This window comes from Prionailurus bengalensis, chromosome E4, assembly GCF_016509475.1.
Source record: "Prionailurus bengalensis isolate Pbe53 chromosome E4, Fcat_Pben_1.1_paternal_pri, whole genome shotgun sequence".
NCBI classification, from domain to species: Eukaryota; Metazoa; Chordata; class Mammalia; order Carnivora; family Felidae; genus Prionailurus; species Prionailurus bengalensis.
Window position 1 is genome coordinate 15,010,108 of NC_057360.1, and position 16,673 is coordinate 15,026,780.

The window sequence follows — 16,673 nt, forward strand, 5'->3', positions numbered from 1 at the left end:
TTCCAGAATACTGCTTCCTAGGGAAATGAGGATAATGAAATGATGCCTATCGTGATGGTGGTAGTGATAGGAGTGCAATGGTGATAGCAGCCAACTTTTAGTGAGCACTTGTTATGTATGTACTTTGAATTTGTAGTGCATTACTTAAAGGTTTAAAAAACCTAGAGTAATCCTAAAAAAAAAAAAAGGAGGAGGCAGGGGGGGATACCTGGGTGGCTCAGTCGGTTAAGCATCTGACTCTTGATTTCGGCTCAGGTTGTGGTCTCACAGTTGTGAGATATAGCCCTGTGTTGAGCTCTGTGCTGAGCGTGGAGTCTGCTTAGGATTCTCTCTCTCTCTCTCTCTCTCTCTCTCTCTCTCTCTCTCTCTCTTTCTCTCAAAAAATAAATAAAAGATAGATATCCTAGAGGAATGGAAATGAGCATAGCATTTAATGGGTTGTTTGCCACATTATGTATCTTATATCTTGCTGGTCATTCTAACCAAGAACCAGAGTCCCATCTTTTTTGCCCATTCATTTCAGTATGTCTTGAGCTCTTTTAATGTTCCAAGCACTATCTCAGGTGCTAGTGATACCACATTAAACAAATCCTGGCACTTAATTTATCTTGGGGAGGAGAAAGAATAAGAAAGATGTTAAATAAATATCTCAGCTTGAGAAATGACAAAGTTCAGAAACTTAAGAATAAATACAAATCTGTAATAAAAATTCATGGCAGCCACCATTTTAGTGTCTACCCTGTATCAGGAATTTTACATAAATTAGTTGGTATGTTAAACCTATTTAAAGTTTATTTGATTCAACAAATATTTATTAAGGTCCAACTATGTGTTATGGATTGGGTAAATAACAAGAAGCAAAATAAACAAGAAATTAAGCTCCAAAAAGGGCAAGTAATTTGTCCAAGATCCAAATAAGTAGTAAATGGCAAAACTGGGACTTGAAAACAAATTTGTCTGATTAGAAGGGTAGAAGTTATTAAGCTATTGAAATGGTCTTGGTGGCACAGACAAGAGTCCTAGCAAAAAGGAGGTCAGATTTTCTCTGAAGGTAAAGACAACAGAATTTCCTAATAGGAAATGTATGAAAGACAGGAGTCAAGAATGACTTCATGACTCAGAGGTTTTTGCCCTATGCAATATAATTGAAATGAGGGAGGCTTCAAGAAAAGCTGATTTGGGGCAACATTTTGGATATGTTGGATTTGAGATGTCTGCTCTACCTCCAAGGTGAAATTGCTGAGCAAACAGTTGCATTTACAAATCTGAAGTAAAGGAGAGCAACTCAGGCAAAAGATGAATATTTGAGAGTTGACAGCATACAGGCAGATAATGTAGTGCTGATGGTGGCAAGACTCAGATGCCTTAGGTTGCTGGTGTTCAAGTGGCAACGTTGCCATTAGGTTATGAAAAGTGAAGAGCCCAGCCTTTTTTCAGACTTGGAGGCTAGAAAGCCATTTGCTTTTGTGAGGAGAGATGGATTATGGTAAGTCCCATGCGCAGCACCAGCATTGGTTTTGTTGTTGCTCTTGCTTTTGTTTTGCTTTTTTATTTTATTGTTTTGTTTAGAAGCTTTGACTCTTTTTAAATACTGGAGAAATCTTCAGCTGAGATTCATTATATGCCACAAAACAGTGGTTCTTAAACTGTAGTGTGCATAAAAATAATCTGTAGGTCAGAGCTGGTTAAAAAATCAATTTGATTCCTAGACCTCAGTAGACTTGCATGAGGCCTATCATTCAAAACAATCATGTTTTTTCCAAGCATCCTCTGTGAATCTTACGTAGTGAGTCCATAGGCTTCACTATGAAAACTTCTGCTATTGATTATTAAATAAATTGAATAAGTTGTTTTGCCTTAGGATACTGTAAAGATAGTTGCTTCTTGGTACATCTGGCCAGCAAAGCTTAAAACAAATAGGATTTTGTCCTGTTTTAGTGATGCAACACAAGGTAGCTTACTGGCTATTTTCCCTTAGTGTGAGTGAATTTATAAGTTTCTTTACCTTATTTACATTAACAGTGTAGGGAAGGAGGAGAGCACTTGAGATGATTAGGTGATGGGATGGGAGACTGTAGGAACAGGGACTGAAGGCTTTCCCCATTGGACTGCATTATCCAGAGAGCACACAATAATGCTAAGTTCTCACCAATGCTCAAGTAAATTTATGACTTATTTGTTCAGTCAATAGACAATAAGGACTATTAGTCAGGCACTGTGTCAGATCCTGGACACTTGAACATCAGATTCTTCTCAGAGACTATGCCATTGGGTAAGAGATACAACCCATAAGCAGGGAAAGGAGGTAAGAAGCTCTGTCTTCCATTCTGCAAAACTTAAACTCACCAATTCACCCCAGTCCAGCTCAAATTCTGCATGTTTAGGACCCAGTGTGAGGAACATGCTACCCCTGTAGTGTCCCTGGAAAACACCAAAGCTGGGTGGAAACAATCACCCTGGACACTAAAATCAGAGGTTCCCACTCTGATTATGCAATTGAAGCAATGAGGAAGTTGACTTAATTCTAATGATTCTGTTCATTGAATTTCCATATTCTTATTCCCAAACACTTCTTGAGTTCTTTGAAACATGTCCTATAAACCCTCCAGCCTACTTTCCCAAACAGTATAATGGGATTCATCAATACTGTTGTATGTTTTGGAGTAATAGCCCAACTAAGCTGTTTTCAAGTCCTTAAACTAGCTAACTGCTAGCAGAATCCAGTACATTCAAATAAATGGAAAGTCTGAATTTTACTATCTAGAGCATTCATTGTGGATCTGGAGAGTCTGCTAGAGCTCAGTGCTCAGTGCTGGCGAGAAATTTCTTGGCTTTTTTTTTTTTTGAAAGAGAGAGAAAGAGAGAGAGAGAGAATGAGAATGAGAATCTTACACAAGCTCTATACTTAGCTCAGTCAGACACAGGGCTTGATCCCATGATGCTGGGATTATGACCTGAGCCAAAATCAAGAGTCAGATGCTCAACCTACTGAGCCATGCTGGTGCCCTGAAAGTTTCTTCTTCCTAATAAAACAGTGTGTATTAAAACAGTATTTTTAGATAAGACAATTTTATTTCCTTCATGCTTCTCTATTTTCCTTGATTTTCAAGAAATTAACAGCATTGTTTTATGTTCATTTGTAACAATGTTCTTAAGCGTAACTTTTCTGAACAATAATTTTCCTCTCCCTCTGCCTTTGTATTAAACTCTTATTTTATTGCTCCTGTGGTGAGAGTTTGGGGCTTTTTGCATTTTTGCATATTATCATAGGTCTCTCAGATCCCTTTTAGACATCTAAGAGTATAACTGGATATTAAAGTGGGACTCTACCTGATTCAGTTTCAACTCAAGCATAATATTATTGGCACTAAGATATCAAAGTGAGGGTAAGACCATTGCCCTCACCAATATGGCAAAATTTACAAAGGAATGAAGGTGAGCCCCTTTCCCCCACTACTCTTTGACACATTGGCTGGATTAAGGACCTAAAATGAGGCCAGAGTGATAAAAAGGAGAGCTTGAGATACAATTTACAAAGAAAAACCTGGGGCCATGCTGTGAGTCCTCACCCACTCCATTTGCAGGAGGAATGGGATGCAATGAAACTTTCTAATGTTAAACCTGGTAGGAGGACTTCAAGGGAACCCCTAAAAGAGCTTTATTTCTTGCAATTGGGAGGTAACAGAGAACTAGTGCCTGACTTCCACCTGAAAAAGCAAAAGTTGACAGTGAGCTAGAGTTTGACCCCACCCAGTAAATCTGTCAGGAAGATAAAAACCAACTCCTTGGGCGTAGAGACAGGAGAATCTTGCTGCAGTTGTACTCTGAGTTTGTAGGCACAAAGTGTGTGTACTGGTCTCTTGTGGATAAATGTGGGACTCACAGGAGAGTCGTGACCTGTAGAGTGACTTTGCCAGGGTCACAAATGACCCCCCAAATGGAGACGCATCCATTCAGATCAAGAAAAGTGTAGGTACCAAGGTATCCTTTATAACTTATACTTGAAGGTAATCCTCAGACTCCTTGCCCATAAATCAATCAGGTTTTTTCTTCTTCTCTCTAATAAAAAATATCCTCTCACCTCCACCAATGAAATTGCTTCTTTGAGATCAAACACAAAAAGACAGGAATTTCATCTCCAAGATAAACAGATATATTTAAGGAGTTGGTTTGCCCCCAACAAATGCACAAAGGTGCGTTGCTTTCCAGTCAACTGCTATCTTCAGGAGGCACTCAACCCATAGTGCTGTAACACACTCTAGGTCAGTTTTGATGGGCAAGAGTGAAGGTAAAAAACAGTATGAAAGGGGTTGGTGACGGCTTTGTTAGTGAGGATGGCTGATGTGGAGTTGAGGGGAGGGACAGAAGTCAGAATGTGAAACTGTCTGACTAACCCATCAAAAATTGGAACAGCTATAACCAAAAGCTGATTGCATCCAGCTCTCACTTTTGCCTAACACTAGCCAAGCAGTGTTTCATTTGGGCAAGGATTTCTCTGATGCACCCTCAAGTTCTCAATATCACTGATGCTAAACTGATAATCCACGGATAAGTTAGCTACAGCCCACTTACCAACAGAACATTTATATAGGTTTCATCTATTTGAAGAAACAAGGAAATAGTATACGTTGAAAACAAAGGCTGAAATTACAACACCAGGAAAATTCAAAGATCGTCTGTTGGTAGCCTTCACTCTCCCTGCAGCTGCTGAGCTCATCCTTGCCCTGAGAAATCATTACCATGGGGGGCTCTTCCTGGGAGTATGATAATTTCACTCTCTTGCCTACCTTGATTGTCCCAGGAATAAGGCAGGAGCAGAGAGAAGTCATTAAGGAGTGTTTTACAAATAGCCATGTGCTGGTTAACAGGCTCTCCACAAGGAAAATCCCTAATTTATGTTTGCCAGTTCCCATGGTATAAATAGTCCCACCATGGCCAATTTCAAGAATGACTAATTAATAACCAGATTGCAAAATTTTAAAAATGTAACAGCTATCATGAGCTTAGTGCTAGCTCACTCCAGCACTTCAGCACACTGCTGCTTATAACTCAACAACAATCAATACCAGTGGGCTTCTATAAATACGTGATATAATTTTAATTTCCTGAGAAGATATGCAAATACAAGAGAAACAAGGTATCCAGATTTAGGCCATACAGCTACTCCGCAGATTTTTTTTTGCCTCAGGCTTAGCCTGAGCAATTTTTTTTTGTAAACAATACAAATATTTTTAAATTAGCTTTATATGTAATAGTATTAATTAACAATGTAGCTTTTTACAAATATCCATAAATATTTTAAATTGGGTTATCATATAGTCATATTACATACCTTTCAACAAGAATCCACAAGCAGATAATTAATTTAACAGAGTCTAAAATTTTAGCAGGCTGTTATTGAATTGAGTGCTATTCATTATTTTCAGAAGTTAACACATTTGACCAAGGCAGCAAGGGGATTTGTTTGAAGGAAGCCCTGAGCAATACCCTTGTGTTTCCTGCTATAAGCAGGGAAAGGAAAAGTTTGCTAAGAAAGGAGAGATGTGTTGTAGCTTCATTCTACCCACCTTGGGCTGAAAGGGAATGTATCTCCTGATAATTAAATCTGCTAAACTTTATAGACTATAACACGAAAGCTGAAATATCAACTCTTAAGCTAAGGCAGTACGAGACAGTGGGGAAGCCCACTGTTAATCTCTAATTCTATGGGTTGAGGCAAATTACCGATGTTCTCTCTGCCTTTATATTCTCATTGTTTAAATTGTGCCAAAACACCTGCCCCGTTAGCTTCCTGGAGTTGCCCTGTGATCTATTGAAAGCACTTGGCAAACTGTGAAGAGCCAGCTAAAAACAGGAAACTATTACATGACATAATACAGTACTGATGACATGACATAATACAGTACTGATGATACCAATTTCTGGGGGTTAATTTTTATGATTACTCTTTCTTTACCACTGACAACATGTACACACAATAAACAAGTTCCCAGGAGCCCTCTGTGAAGGTTCAGAATGAGTCCTTTGACCAACTGGTTTTATAAAGCACTCTGCATCCTGAACATGATGAAATCCAGGGATGTTCCCAAGTAAAGTGCATCCATTCCATGCCACCTATGCCTCTGTCCCAATAGACGATAGTGTTCCCTATCATCTAACATCATCACATCTAAAGTGGGGTATTGTTGGCATGTTTGTGGCCACCCTCCCAGTCTGACTACTTTTAATAGGAGGGCCTCAAAAGACAGGAGTATGGGAAGAATAAGGTGAAGCAGCCCGAGAATATGAGAACAAAGCCAGACCATTGCTCTGGATCTTTTTTGGCATACCAGTTAAGATTCCCAGGGATATAAGACAATTTTCTCACCCAAGGATTTAAGAATTAGACAAAGACTCTTTGAGAAGCTTCTGTCCTCGAGCCACCCATAGTCATTTATCGTGGATTAGTAAAGTGTTTTTGTCAACCCAATGTCGGGGGTAATCAAATGTCTCTGGCCTGTCTTCAGTTAAGCTTGAGAGATGAAAACTCACATGCAGACAAGAGTTCTGTTTATGCTGATTTGTGCACGCAGGCAAACTGTGTGTGTTGAAAATCTGCCTCCTTCAACCCACCCATCAGCCTCTCTGCATGTGCTAAAGATGATGAGGAGACCAAATTGAGTCTCTAGGAGATAAATTGGGGATTTGTTAGCAATAAGATCCCCCAGTAGGTATTATTTTTAAGAACCTGATGTTCATCGTTGAATTTCAAATGAAGCGTATCTCCAGCATCCAGTTCATAAGTCCCTCCTACATTTTGAATTGTAGAGTTGTTTGTTAGAGTTTGTATGACGTCTTTGTTTTTACATAGCCGCACCTCAAAGGGAGCTGGTTCCTTGTAGGTTGTATTTGGAGCTACTTGACCATAAATTAAATACAAGCCATTCCGAAGTATCTTCAGGTTCCAATCAGCTGTATTATTCACACAAGGAAGCTTAGGAGATGTCATATGCCATTTTGAAGGAAGTGGTCCTATAAGAAATTTACAAAAGAGAAAAAAGAGGGCATAGTTACTTCATTCCTTTCCTGACTATAGTTCTTTCCCACTTAACAAGTTGTTTCTTTACCTAGTCCACATTAGTTCTCTCCAACCACAATTTTTAAAAAAATTTTTTTTTCAACGTTTATTTATTTTGGGGACAGAGAGAGACAGAGCATGAACGGGGGAGGGGCAGAGAGAGAGGGAGACACAGAATCGGAAACAGGCTCCAGGCTCTGAGCCATCAGCCCAGAGCCCGACGCGGGGCTCGAACTCACGGACCGCGAGATCGTGACCTGGCTGAAGTCGGACGCTTAACCAACTGCGCCACCCAGGGGCCCCTCCAACCACAATTTTAATATTTTAAATATCTACTCCTTGTTTAGAGATATTACAAATCCTAAGTGTATCTCTTGCTTGGGGAGTTCTAAAGAAATGGATTTGGAACAGAAAGATGTGTTAAGTTTTAAGTGGCATTTGTATCTCTTGTCAATCAGTATTTGTGAAAAGAAAGAAAGGAGGAGGAAGGGAGAGTAGAATCACACACCAGGATTGTGATAACCAATTGGCAGTCCAGGATGCATATTCATGCTTTGCTTTTTTTTTTTTTAATGGTTGTTTATTTTGAGAGAGAGAGTGCACATGTGTGCACACGTGGGGAAGTGGCAGAGAGAGAGAATCCCAAGCACACTCTTCACTGTCAGCTCACAGCACAACGTGGGGCTCAGTCCCACGAACCATGAAATCATGACCTGAGCCAAAATCAGGAGTCCCAACACTCAATCAACTGAGCCATCTGGGCACCCCACATATTCATGCTTTTCTATGTAAATACTATCATACTACGTATCACTTTATCAATGAGATCTTCCTCATCAATCTATATAAAAGAGTGCTCTCCTGTCATTCTCTCTCTTCATCCTGCTTTAGTTTTCTTCGCAGAAGGTATATCACCATCTAATGTATTATGAATTAAGTTCCTCAGTTGTTTATTGTCTATCTTATACCGGCTTGAAGATAACATCTTTGAAAATAAGTACTTCTCTATTTTGTTCATTGCTATATCTTCACCTAAAAGAGTTCCTAGGACCTAGTATGTGCTCAATAAATATTTACTGATTGAATGATATATCCATGTTCCTGAATTAGGTGCATTGTGTCTAAATTATGGCTCTTCTCTTTAGTTTAGGGTATATACCCAAGATCTACTTAGGATATCATTATCCAACTCTTCAAAAACAGCTACTGGTAAATTCATTAGTTTACAAATGAAAATTATTTGTTTAAATGTAAGTATTCCTAGTTTAATATTGTCACGGGTGGAGGGTGGGGAAGAGTCTACACTAGATCACGTATTTTCATAGGTATAAGTAGAATTTACATATTTTCTTAATGTTAATTGTTTTAGCACAGTAGTGTGATTTCAGAGCCCCAGGATGTGTTTTGATCATTCAAAATACTTATTTGGCCTAGTCCCTAATTCTCCATAACTTATTTTTTATGAGGGCAAAGCCTTTATCTCATAATTAGACAGACACCTTAATAAGAAAGCACCCTGGGAGAGATCACACATTGACTTAAATTCTTGTTTATATAAATGATTGCTATAAGGCTCTGAGGGCAGATTCTAAAGGAGAATAAAGGAGAGCTATTAGAACAAGAAGCAAAGCCTCTGTATCTCCAGTGAGTCCAAAGCCTAGTAAATTTCTTCCTGCTGTGTAGGACCGTGTAATATGCAATAGACAATAGGCAAGTCACTGCAAAAAGGTGCCCCTGGTTCTCTTGTTCTGTTACAGGGGCCACTAGCCCTGAGGGCACCTATTAGCAGCATGTGATATTCTTAACATTTTATCACATCAAGAAGGAATTTCAAACATATCGTTATTTCCTCTCCATTCACTAGAAAAACAAAAACAGGGGCACCTAGGTGGCTCAGTCAGTTAAACATCCAGCTTCGCCTCCGGTCATGATCTCACAGTTCACAAGTTTGAGCCCCGCATCGGGCTCTGTGCTAACAGCTCAGAGTCTAGAGCCTGCTTTGGATTCTGTATCTCCCTCTCTCTCTGTCCTCCCCTCCCCCTCAAAAATAAATAAACATTAAAAAAAATAAAAACAAATTACAAAGGCAGAGACAAGTAGAGCTTCCCTAACTCTCCCAAACCAGGGAAGGCTGGCAATTTGAACTGTATAGGAAAACAAGGATTGCAGTTAACACTAGAAATGTTCTGCTCTCAGCCGAAAATATGTATTTGGCTTGAAACATCCAATAAATAATCCAAATGTACTTACTTTCAATTTTGTATGTAGGCTAAGAAATACCCTAAGGCTCAGTGTAACTATAAACTGTAATGTGTTTTCTTAGCAAATCCCAGGTCTCTATAAGGGAAAGTGGCTTGGAAGCTGAAAGTTGAGGAGAAGGGCACAAGGGGAGTGGCCATTTCCCTAGTTTCCATCCCTTCTCTGTACATTCAGAAACAAAAATGGCACCCTACACACACTCTACGAGGCACTGGCAATATGTGGTGTGTGAGCAGAACTTTGAGTTTGTCACAGGGAAAAGTTATAGAAATACGAAACTTGTGCTTATTAAAACACAGAAATTTTTAGGAAAAAAAGTTTCTTAAAAAACCACAGAATTAAAAGTAGATTCCTGGATTTCATGTTTCTGGGCCTGTAAGAGTGATGTACATTCCTGCCCAGAGATGTGGCCTTGAATGTCAGCTTCATCAAGGCATGGACTTGTCTGCCTAGTTAATCTCTGAAGTCTCAGCAACTAGACAACTGCTTGGCACTTGACAAACAGCTATAAATAGGAGCTTAAAAATGAATAAAATAGAATACAGGCTTCCTTCTTGTATCAAATACTAAGAAAAGTAAAACAGAGGTACACAAGACAGGTTACTCACCGAACTTAGCTATGCAGGGCTCACTGGCAGTCTGTACGGGAAGAAAAAGAGGAATTTGTCAGGATAGTGACCATACCATGGCTTTACTGGTTGGTTTATTTAGAGCTTCAGATCCTGAAGCCAACTTCATTTCCCTAGCCATATAAAAAATCCTTTCCTCCACCTTGTCTCTCCTGTCCTCAGCTTCCCTTTGTAGATGACCGGTTCTGTCCTTTCCCTTCCATTACCTAGCTGCCCTGTTGGGTCTTCTCGGCAAAAGTTGAGGTCTCATTCCATCCACCTAACCTATACCCACAGGACAACTATCTGCTCTTGGACTCTCCTCCTCTTGGGCTACAGAAATTGTCGGTAAACACTAGTCTTCACACTCCACTCACTGTACCAGGTGATCCATTGACATGGGAGAAGAAAATAATAAAATTCCTAGTTGTGTTTGTTTTTATCTTTAATAAACCGTAGAAATATTCACAATGCAGATTTGTAAAACCACCTTCATTTAATATTCAGACAATCACACCATTTACGGTAACTGAGATACCATGAGGAGACTTCAGTTTCAAACTGTGGCAGCATACCACAGTTTACTTGCTACAAGAACCCATCAGTGTGATTAATTCTATAAATACTGGTATTTAAATGCTAAAGCCCTTAAAATACTCAAGAGCAAAATAAGGTATAACCACAAAAAAAATTTTTTTTGTACCACGTAAAGTTCATTGGTTTCCTTGTGGCAAAGTGCTTAAAAGGCTTTTTGAACTCAAAGATAATTGCACGTGTTTCTTTTGTGGGATTTCTCTGGCTGCTATGGTAGGAATAAAGCAAAGAGAGGCTAGGATAAAAGCAGTGAGGCCAGTTAAGAGATCATTGTAATCATCTAGGCAAGAAAGCATGGTGCTTCTGACCAAGGTGCTAGCTATCCTGACATGGATATGGGATGAGATAATGAGAAGAAAACAGATAACTCCAAGATACTGGGCATGAGTAACTGAAAAGATAAAGCTGCTAATCACTGGAATGAGCAAGATTTAAGAGAAAGAAACAAAGGAAGGACTCATGAGTTCATTTTTGGACACATCAAGTTTGTGATGCTTACCACATATCCAGGTAGGAGTGTCAGGTAGGCATTTGGACCTATGAGGATGGAATTTAAGGAGTTCTGATGATATAAATTCAGGAATCTTCAGCTTCTAGGTGATGCTTTAAGATGTGAGACTGTGTAAGATTGTCGAGGCAGTGAATATAGATAGAGAGGAACATTGGAGCACTGCAATGCTTGGAGGTCAGGGAATGAGGAAGAACCAGCAAAGGAGACTAAGAAGCAAAGACCAGTGAGTCAGAAGGGAAACCTGGAAAGTGTGATGTTGGAAACTAAGAGAAGAAAGTATTTTAGGGAGAAGTGATCAGCTGTATCAAATGCTGCTGATGGGCCAAGTGAGAAGAGGATAGGCAATTAACTGATGGATTTACCAACATAGTAGTCATTGGGGTTCTTGGCAAAAGTAGTTTCTGCAGTGTGATGAGGACAGAAACTTAAAGTGGATTTAAGTCTAAATGAGAAAAGAGAAATTGAGAAGAATTTTCTTGTGAGGGAGAACAGAAAAATTGAGTGGAGCCTAGGTGGGGATGAGAGATTATTATTTTTTTCTTGTCTTTGGTTTTGTTTTAACATGAAGGAACTGACAACATGGTTATCTGTTGCCATTTGATGGGAATGTTCCAGTGAAGTGGCAAGAGGTAGAATGTAAGAGCTAGGAAATAATTGTTAGAGCAATGTCTTTGAGTAGGTAAGAGGGGACAGAATCTGGATCAGAGGTGGCCTTAGATAGGCACATGAACAGTTCATATGCAGTGCCATGAGGGAATGCAGGTAAGTGGTAGGTACGATGGAAAGTTTTGGAACTTCCTTCCCGCCTACTTCAATTTTCTTATAGAACCAGGAGACAGGTTTTCAGGTTTTCAGGTGAGAGAGAGAGAAGGGGGAGGACATTGGTTGTTTAAAGAGAAGTCAAAGGAATGAAATAGTCCAGGTGAGGAGAGTGCGGAACTATAGGTTATGACAGTCAAAATCATGAATCAAGGTAAATTAACTTAGAACATAACCTTCAAATTATTATGTCGCAAAGCATTTTAAACTAAGATTAAGAAAATAAAAGACACATTTATCAAATTACTCTATTAAAGTATTGTTTCAATTACTTTAGAAATGTTTATGTTATATTAAGATATTAAATATAATATTTTGGCAAAAGCAAAACAGTTTTGCACTGTGAAGAAACTAGATCAAGCATGTTATTCAGTTCATTCTTATGAGTTTCCATTTTGTGTATCTTTTTATTATACATAGTATTAGTATTTATATATAACATAATAAATTAGCATATATGTTGGGATTATACTCAAAAACATTTTGTTTTGTTGCTAAGGAGATGCAATCAAAAAGTTTTGATTCCATGGGGCGCCTGGGTGGCGCAGTCGGTTAAGCGTCCGACTTCAGCCAGGTCACGATCTCGCGGTCCGTGGGTTCGAGCCCCGCGTCAGGCTCTGGGCTGATGGCTCAGAGCCTGGAGCCTGTTTCCGATTCTGTGTCTCCCTCTCTCTCTGCCCCTCCCCCATTCATGCTCTGTCTCTCTCTGTCCCAAAAATAAATAAACGTTGGAAAAAAAAAAAAAAAAAAAAAGTTTTGATTCCTGGGGTGCCTGGGTGGCTCAATCGGTTAAGCCTCTGACTTTGGCTCAGGTCATGATCTCGTGGTTCATGAGTTCGAGTCCCATGTCGGGCTCTGTGCTGACAGCTCAGAGCCTGGAGTCTGCTTAGGATTCTGTGTCTCCCTCTCTCTGACCCTCCCCCATTCATGCTCTGTCTCTCTCTGTCTCAAAAATAAATAGACTTTAAAAAAAAATTTTTTTTAAAAAAAAAAGAAAAAAAATGCTGAAATCCAGCTTCTTTTGATCCATGATAGGCATGTGATAGGGATTCCCTTATCTTCAATTTTCTCATTTATAAAATGGAAACAATAGCACCTAGTTTACTGAGAGTGTTTATGGGTTTAAATATAATAATTGTTATGAAGGGCTTTGCCCAGACAGACCTGGTCCTGCTCATTAAATATTAGCTATTTTGATAATGATGCTGATTGTAATGAAAAATTGAACAAAATATTGAATTGCCTATATTCCCAGCTAGCATTGTCAGCAAGGGAACCATGTAACTTATAGTCCTTGCCTCTTAGGAAATTTATAATCTTTCTAGAAAGACAGGATTACACACATGAGGCAATTGGGTAGCAATCTAAATATAAATGAGTGCCAAAATATGTGGCACAGATCATATCTGTGGTGTCTACTGTCATGCATAATGAGTGTGTGGAGAAACCTAAGGCCACAGACAAATTAATTGCCAGAAACTGAAATCCTGGATACTCTACTTGGACCGCTTTAATGTCTACTCAGTACTACAGAAACCATCACTGATATTCCCTATTGCCACAAATGAAAATCTGTCTAATCACAAAAATCATCTATTTGGCAACAAAGTATGGTCTTTAGATGAAGAAACTAAATAGATGAGCAAGGAATATCCATTTTGTTAAAAGTCTTTTTAAATTTATCTTCCTTATAATGTCAATAATAAGGATGCAAATATTAATCACTACAATCTATTCAGAGCCTACTATGGGTCCAGCACTATACTGTCCCATTTATCCTTACTGCAAGTCTATGGGATAAGAAGTAGCATGCTTGTTTGCAGATGAGGAAGTGTGTCTGAGAGGGATTAAGTAACACTAGCCCAAAGTCATGCTGCTGATAAGAAGCTATGCTGAGTTCCAAACAACCTGTCTGATTCAAAAGTCTCACCCCCAGTACTCTGTGGGGTAGTTTCTATTTATAATTCTGGTTTAGAAGGGGTAAATATCCATTTATAAGAAGCATATGAGACTTTCCATTGAGTTAAATTCGTTTTTGCTTAGAAGGATCAATTGCTCTTGTAATCTCATTTTGATTTAAGCCCAGATTTAAATGCTTGGGTTCAAATGGCCAAAATAATAATTCTTTCTATAAACCAACCACAACCAGATTATCATTTGGAAATAGAGTCTATTCTGCTTTTAAGTACAAGCGCAATTTCCCCTTTTGGAAGCTTCCTTCATTTCATTGAAAGAAAGGGTGGGGGGAGAAAAAAAAAAGTTCTTCCAAGGAAACCTCTGTTGGTCTAAAAGGAGCAAATCTTCCTGTCTAACACTTTTTGGATTAGTGCCTAGAGAAGTTGGAAAGTGGGATTTCGTATATAAAAACTAGAGTGGAGACCAAAAATACACTCCAGGGTTCATGCGTATTGTGAAAAGGTGAAAGCAGCCACCTCATAATGACTCATCATCTGCTAGCCACTCAGACCTTCTTTCCTAAGATACTTATTTGTGGTCAGTTGGGAAAGGGAAGCACAGGCAAGCGGAAAGTGGAATACTTGAGTTAAATATCATTGCACTGTCAGCCAGGCCATTGGCTTTTCCTATAGGAAATAAGCCTTTATGGCATCCAATCAGGACAATATCCTAAAAACCTTTTAAATTTTCCAAAATTTGAAATAAATTCTGGACTATTTCATTAGAGGCAGAACCTTTCATTGAGAAGATGCATGTTGTCTAGGATAGGGAATCAGAGCTTAAATACATGGGATTGGTCAAGTTCAGTTCTGGAAAGAGGTGTCCTAGGTGCTGCTGGCATTTTTAGACTTCCTCTTAGTCTTTGCAAGAGCCAGCATTGGTTCCCCAGTTACATGCAGGAACGGATGACACCTATAACATATCATCTGTTTTTCAGGGTCCTCTGGCTAAAATTTGAGGTGGTTTCTAGAGGGATAAAGTGTTTCCAAAGTTAAGCTATTGCTATTCACACCCTTCCCCTTCTTCAGAAATAAAACACTCAGGATTCCTGACAGTTCTTTTCTTTCAGCTCATAGCTTCACTGCTCCAGAAAGTTCAGCCTTCTCCTTGATACATTTCTGGAGAAGGTAGGGATGTCATTAGAAAGCCTCTGTTGCATACCCTTGTGTACAGTTAGGGAATACAGATTAAAGGACTACTGTGTAAAAATTTGGCCAAAGCTACACTTGTCCTAACTAAATTAACAACAGCAAATACCATGTACTGCTTCCTCCTGCATCTTTTCTCAATTGCTTTCAAATATTTTAAATAGTAGAACCTTATCTCTGAAATCTTCACTGGCCAATCTCCTTAGAAAAATGTTTCCACTGGCACTAATTTCATATCCTAGCCCTTTCTTAGATAGGTATATACTACCTTATTCTCTCCAGGGCCCAGAATCTTTAGATATACCTAGAAATGGGTTAAATCCTAAATTAAATAAAGAATTTATTATTTTCTTTTTGGTCAGTGCTATGTAGTCAACAGTCAGTAAAACTGCTAAGAAGAACCTAATATATCTCCATTTCCTTTACTAGACCAACAACTTGGACTGGAGCTCAATGGGAAATTTCTGATAAACATCAGGGGCTTCCCAAACAGCAACGTGCTTTCTCCTTCCCCCATGAAACTTTTCCTGATCACCCTAGCCCAAAATCGTTGTCCCCTATTTTGAATTCCTAAAGCATTTATGTTCTATACTACCCTTAGGTAAATTATTAATCACTGTATTTTATAGCTAGAAGGGGCATTGTAATGAACAAATCCATTCTCCTGCCACCAATTTTCAGATGAAGAAACTGAGAACTGGAAAGATTAAATGTCTTTCTTAAATTCATAGAGTTAGGGAGGCTTAGAACCGGAATCCAGATCTTACTCCTAGTTCAGTGCCATTTCCTTCCATAAAGATGCACTGGCCACCTGTCACTTACCTTGTTCTGTCTTCCATTATCTTATGTCTTTCCCCTCATTAAGGCTACAGCTTGCATCCCATTCCTTGAAAGCAAACATATGTTTTTTCCTTTATTCCACCAAGAGGGTTTAGCAGAGTTCCAGAAAAGGAGAAAATATTCCAAGGCATCTGTCAATTGACTGATTTAATTGATTCTATCTAACTCAGTAATGCAGCTAACATTTAGCATTTTCTAAACCTTTCATTTCAAAATATTTAGGTAAACCTCAAAAGCCATATAACATGACAAAATTGAAATTCTGTTTACATTATCTATACCCACATGTCTCTTTCTTCCAACTAGCTCTAACAATACTGAATGACAATAACTAGACTTGCTAAAAAAAAAAAAAAACAAAACAAAAAAAACAACCTTAGGTACTATTGTCTCCTTACCTTGAGTGGAAGAAAAGTAAGAATTAGTGTACTGAAGGAGCAGAGAAACAGCAAAATAACTATGGTTGAGTAGAGGAACCACTGCTTCCAGGATGGTCTGTGTGTTCCTTGAGGGCCTGAATGGCTTAAAGGCATGTCTTCCATGTGGCTCAAACTCATTCTGTGCAGGAATGAGAGCTCTGGAAAGCAGATATTCACAAGTGATGGGCCAGTGATGCAACTAGTCAGTTTTGTGGTATGGTAATTAGTAGTGGGTGTAAGAGGCGGGGTTTTCCTTCTGATTCTGTGTGCTGGAAAATGATACTTTTGGGCTAAGTGCTGACTCTCGTTTGGCACCAGACCAAATGCACTGAAAGGAACAGAAGGCTTAAAGCCAACACAGGCAGGATGAAAAAACCAACACAAGGAAATTCAGAGGAAAAAAATTCTTTCCTAAAGCATGAGGAAGTACAGTGCCGTACAGCATTACAAATTATTTTCAGA

At 39.0% G+C, this 16,673-nt stretch overlaps 1 protein-coding gene across 1 annotated transcript; it reads right to left on the reverse strand.

The window, feature by feature from the left end:
• Positions 1-2,138: 2,138 nt before the first annotated feature.
• On the reverse strand, positions 2,139-16,451 carry TNFSF18 (TNF superfamily member 18). The gene is made up of 3 exons (XM_043567938.1): positions 16,191-16,451; positions 9,925-9,955; positions 2,139-7,011 (listed from the first exon to the last, which is right to left on the reverse strand). The coding sequence occupies exons 1-3, from the start codon at positions 16,347-16,349 to the stop codon at positions 6,665-6,667; spliced, it is 537 nt and encodes a 178-aa protein (XP_043423873.1). The 5' UTR covers positions 16,350-16,451; the 3' UTR covers positions 2,139-6,664.
• Between the last annotated feature and the right edge of the window lie 222 nt (positions 16,452-16,673).